Raw genomic sequence first — 5304 nt, forward strand, 5'->3', positions numbered from 1 at the left:
GCCGGACCCTGACTCTGCACAACGAACTCGCCTTCATGAACCCAGCCATACACTCGGTGCTGTACAACTTGTGTGGTCGCATCTCCCCCAAAACGTGCTACTACGTTTTCCAGATCCTCGGAGGGAACACCAGGGAGATCAACTACGTGAGTTGACGAGAACAAGGGGCGTGAGTGCGTAAGAGTAGGCTTAAGCAAGGGCACGTGTAGTGATGTATAGTCTTTCAAGTACGTGCGTCGAGGGGTCAACCACTCTACACTGCAAACCTAACTGTCTACTCAGTACACACTTACAAATGCATGCTTGCAAGTACACACTTACAAACGCATGCTTGGCCAAGTACACACTTACAAATGCATGCTTGCAAGTACACACTTACAAACGCACGCTTGACGCATGGAGTTATACGGCGTCAAGCATGCGTTTGTAAGTGTGTACTTGCAAGCACGCATTTGTAAGTGCGTACTTAGTAGACAGTTAGGTTTGTAGTGTAGAAATCTTGTGTCCCTTTAGGCCTAGAAATCTCTGGAAAATCTGAAATCTTGCCTCAAAACAGGCCACACTCTGAGAAAAAATGACGGTAAATCCTGGATAATTTTTTTGCCAAACTTTACCGTACTTCAAAAACCAGTATCCACCGTACAGTCTACAGTATTTTCCGTACTTGTTTTACAAAATATTCCGTAGTTTTTTAACAGTAGTTACCGTTCTTTCGTACAGTGCATGCCGTAGGAAGGACCAGATCTGGTCCCAACAAAGGCCGCTCCCAAGAATTGTCTACATCAGGATCTTGAAAAAAGGGGGTCGACCGACTGAAAAATTTTATTGCACCTTTCGATAGGTCTCGTCAAGACCTTTCCAACGAGTGGTCGGAAGGGGGGTCCAGGAGTCCGACTTCAGCAGTTATGTACATCAGAATCTTGAAAAACGAGGGTCGACCGACTGAAATAAATTATAGCAGTTTTTGATAGATATTAAAAGTACGGGATTGCCGGGTAAAAAAGTACGGGATTCCTTGTAAAACAAGTACGGTATTGCCTGTAAAAAAACGACGGTTTTGCCTGTTAAAAAAAGTACGGTGAAGTCTGGAGTAATCAGTACAGGATTTACCGTGATCTTTTCTCGCAGTGCAAAAACAACCTTATTTTGGGCGGAATATCGGTTAAAATCTTGCGATATCTTTAGCCTTAAAAAATCTTGTGTCCACAAGCATCCCATGTGGCTGCCCCTTCGACGTGCGTATTCTCTCATAGGAGCTTGACATCACATTAAAACGAGCGTGAGAACACGTCACACTCCTTTGAGCATTATGTCACGCTCGTTTCAACGTAATGTCACGCGCTCCTAAAAAGAAAAGTGTAGTTTTCATGCACTTTCAAGTGCGTGCTTCAATTTGTTCACACCTCAAAGTCCGTACCTACAAATGACTCGTTTCCACGTGTGCACTGACTAAACTCTTAAGCTTTGGGTTAATTTGCGACCATCTCGAGAAAAAAAAGCATTTTGTTCTACCTTTGGCTTGAAATACTCGAATTTTATTTTCAGCCGTACTTTCCTTATGCTTTTGCGAACATACTGGACAGCACATCGATAACTGGTTTCAACTATTTCCTTCAACAAGTTGGCAGGAGTAAGTACAGCAGTTTCCTTGTGCGTGCTTACAGCCTTACACAACACTCGCGGCTCATTGTGTGATTGTTCGGTTCAGTTAAGTACATGAAGTATTACGACTACGGCCCGGCTGAGAACTTGAGGCGATACAACCGAACCACCCCTGAAGACGTGAACATAGCTGCAACCACTGTGCCATGCAACTTCTACGCCCTCGGCAGCGACAGTGTCACCGTTCCACAGGTGAGACTGAAACGTGAAACGGGGTCACCAAGGTGGCCATCCTACACTGGTTTCCCCTGGCCTTTTCGCTAATGATTGGATCGAGGGCGATGCAGAATCTACACCCGATGCTGAAGATAACAACTGCCCGAAAAATTGAGACCGACAGGCTCGAAGGTCACCACATCACCGTCCGTGCACCATTGTCTAGAAACTCACACGAGGAGAAAAGTTGACTCTCGGGTGAAAGAAATTAACTCAGGTCGGCAACCTAAAACGGAATAAATTTCCACATTTCTCGAAATTATTGAAATGCGGCGTTCAGTCGGAGTTTTGTTAGATCGGTTCTTTCCCACCATCGGCTTGATAATGCTCTTACCTCGACTCCTTGACGATTCTATTTTATTTTCAATCGAGTTGTCAAAATCTCAATGGCGTTGTTACTATGAGGATAAAGGTTTGGAAAAAGATGCAAAGAGTCCTCACTGATTTTCTGAATAATGAACTAATTTAAAAAAGCATTAACGTTTTTGTTGCATTGGTAGCACCATGAAAAAGTTATTGCAATACTCTACAAACTCAAGTGTGTACATAGTACACTTCAACCTGGAGTGTACATAGTACACTTCAACCTGGAGTGTACATGCATGTACACTTCAACCTGGAGTGTACATGCATGTACACTTCAACCTGGAGTGTACTTGGCATGTACACTCCAGGTTGGCGTGTACTTGCCAGGTACATGCCAGGTGGCTCATACCTGCAGGAGCCAGCAATAGTGTACCTGAAGGTATGCGCCACCTGGCGTGTACTTGGCAAGTACACGCCAACCTGGAGTGTACATGCCAAGTACACTCCAGGTTGAAGTGTACTTGCATGTACACTTCAGGTTGAAGTGTACTATGTACACACTTGAGTTTGTAGAGTATAAGTGCAGTAATTATTGTATGAAATTAGCGCATTTATCGCATTATTAGCGTAGTTATCATTTTTTCACATCAAAACTGTGATGGTCTGGGCCCAGACCGGCCAAAACCTAAGGGGCTTGTTGCACTTTTAATGTAATAATTTTTTATTTCTGCCACAGATGCGATAACTTGAAGGAACCACATTAGCCTTTTTATCTCAGCAAATTGAATGAAACTATCACATTAGAAATACCAGTGCTCATACTTGATCCATGAAGCGGAAGAAGGAGTTGACTTATCTCCAAATTGAATTTTTATCTTATTATTGTGCCTCAGGATAGTTTGCATCTCTTCACCAAATTATTTGACTCAATTCCCAGCAGTTTAGGAGAAAATCCACGTGGGAAATGGATACAACTCAACTTGACCCTTTTTATGGTCTAAATTTCATCGGAAAATGGAGCCAACTCAACCAATGTCCACATGACTCCGTTTCACAAAATAGCATCAACTCAACTTAGGTCTTCATGAATCTACTGTAAAAAGAGTCAACTCAACTTAACTCCGAATTCATTTTAAAAAAACTAATGGAAAAAGGAGGTAACTCAAAAAATGTTCCACAGCAATATTGACTCTAGGCAAACCTCAGTTTCACTTAAGGGGGGACCCTGGTGAAACTTTCAAGTAGGCTTTAAAATAATCCCAGAAAGTTGAAACTTTGCTTGATTATTAGGTTCATTATGGTGAGTTCATAAAACAAAATTCAATGCAAAATGTTGAACGGTCTCTGAGAAAAGTGGCTTTTTAATGTTTTTTAGAGCGTTGGGGAAAAATCTTCCTGCGTCTTTCATTGGAACGGAAAGTCTTGAAAATTTTTTTGGGTCATCCTCAAGATGTATAGAAGAGATTTTAGTGACGGAATTTTCAATTTCAACTTCTGTCCTGAGATATCAATTTTCAAATTTTAACATTTAAAAAAAGTGAATTTTTTGCCTTTTTTTGAAACTTTTAGGTGTGTGTTAAAAAAAGTAGGGCTGATATCAAGATTCCGTCACTAAAATTTGTCGACAAGTCATCAATGAATAGAGTCCATGCAAGACGACTCATGTAGGTGTCAACCAGGAACGCAGGAAGTCTTTCTACGACAAAATTTTTTGTCGACTGAGCAAAGCTGTGAAGTGGAGCGTATAAGCCAACGACAACTGATCTCAATGTTATTTCTTTCCAAATGATGAAGGAACTACCCACATAGTTTAAAGGTGTTCAACCTGTTGAATTTGAAACCCTCTATGCACATTTTTATCTATGAACTTTAAAAATACTATTTTTGGCAGTTTTGGCCATTTTTTCACCAGGGTCCCCCCTTAAGTTGTCTCCACATTTCATCTCGTTTGGGAGAACTAAGTAAACATGGCTCCTTAGATCATTCTAACGTAAAGATTTAAATCACAGAAACCGTCTGCAGAGTGATGTTAAACTTTAGAAAATTTTTAAAGTTATTACTGATGCTTTTTAGACAAAAATGCAATTACATTATTCATCTGAATGGATTTGATTTTCACTGCAAACAGTTTTTTGTTTCTTCTGAAAAATGATGAAAATTAAGTTATCCCCTTCTTCCGCTTCATGGATCACTTACAGAAGGCATTTGAAAAAGAGGATAGTTCTTCCTGATGCCTGAAAAGGACCTGATCAAACGCTGTTTCTGGAAATAAAGTGAAAATTTGATTTTGGGTGCCAGCTTTGCCAACAAGTAATTCTTTCAGTTTACTTTCCACACTGAAGGAACTATTGTTGTTCTTCTCTTTCACGAGACCAACCTTGAACTTTCACCGTATCAATTTGTTTTAAACCCGGTGTGTCGTTTTGCAGGACGTCCTCGACACCTGGAACGCCCTGGCCCCGTCTGCCCGCGCGTCCTACCAGGTTTTCGAGAAGTACAACGGCGTCAGTCCTTTCGTGCCGGTCGACTCGGAGGGCCTATACGGTCCAATGATCCGCAAGTTGAACGCCGACCTGGCGCGGGGCGCGTGATGAGGACGCTTCCACGACGCCTTCAGTTGTGATCGGGACGTGCTTCTATTTCGCTGTACCCTTATCATTTAAGTTCAAAGATCTAGGCAAGCCTAGGGACCGATGCATATCGGCAACCAGTATTTCCTTTCATTAAAATTCAAAGAGTGAGACATCTCGCTAATTTTCGGAGGAATACACAAAGTATCACCAAAAGAAGGGTAGTACACAAATGTCCGAGCAAATGTATCCCAAAAAAAGGTGACATACCAAATGTGATGTTTTCATTGAGAAAAAAACCATTTGCTACGGCACAAGTTCTAAAATCTTGATTCTTGACTAAGAATCAGGTGTCCCATTATTATCCCAACTGACCCTATGCCAAAGTCTGAGCGTACCGAACGCCCAATTCTCTCCTCTACATGCAGAACTTCAGCAGTGACTGAAAAACGATCAAAACAAGTTTTTTTTTTTCGCAAAATATTGTACTTTTGATTGCTTGATGTTCATGGTTGTAGTTCATTTTGCTCACAGCTCCATGGTCACGGCT

At 41.6% G+C, this 5304-nt stretch overlaps 1 protein-coding gene across 1 annotated transcript; it reads left to right on the forward strand.

The window, feature by feature from the left end:
* The first annotated feature begins 10 nt into the window (after positions 1 to 10).
* LOC117639352 (gastric triacylglycerol lipase-like) lies at positions 11 to 5073 on the forward strand. Its single transcript, XM_034374929.1, has 4 exons — positions 11 to 146; positions 1546 to 1630; positions 1709 to 1854; positions 4614 to 5073. Exons 1-4 carry the CDS (start codon positions 36 to 38, stop codon positions 4773 to 4775), a joined length of 504 nt encoding a protein of 167 aa, XP_034230820.1. The 5' UTR covers positions 11 to 35; the 3' UTR covers positions 4776 to 5073.
* The last annotated feature ends 231 nt before the right edge of the window (positions 5074 to 5304 follow it).

This window comes from Thrips palmi, unplaced genomic scaffold (genome assembly GCF_012932325.1).
Source record: "Thrips palmi isolate BJ-2018 unplaced genomic scaffold, TpBJ-2018v1 HiC_scaffold_11, whole genome shotgun sequence".
NCBI lineage: Eukaryota > Metazoa > Arthropoda > Insecta > Thysanoptera > Thripidae > Thrips > Thrips palmi.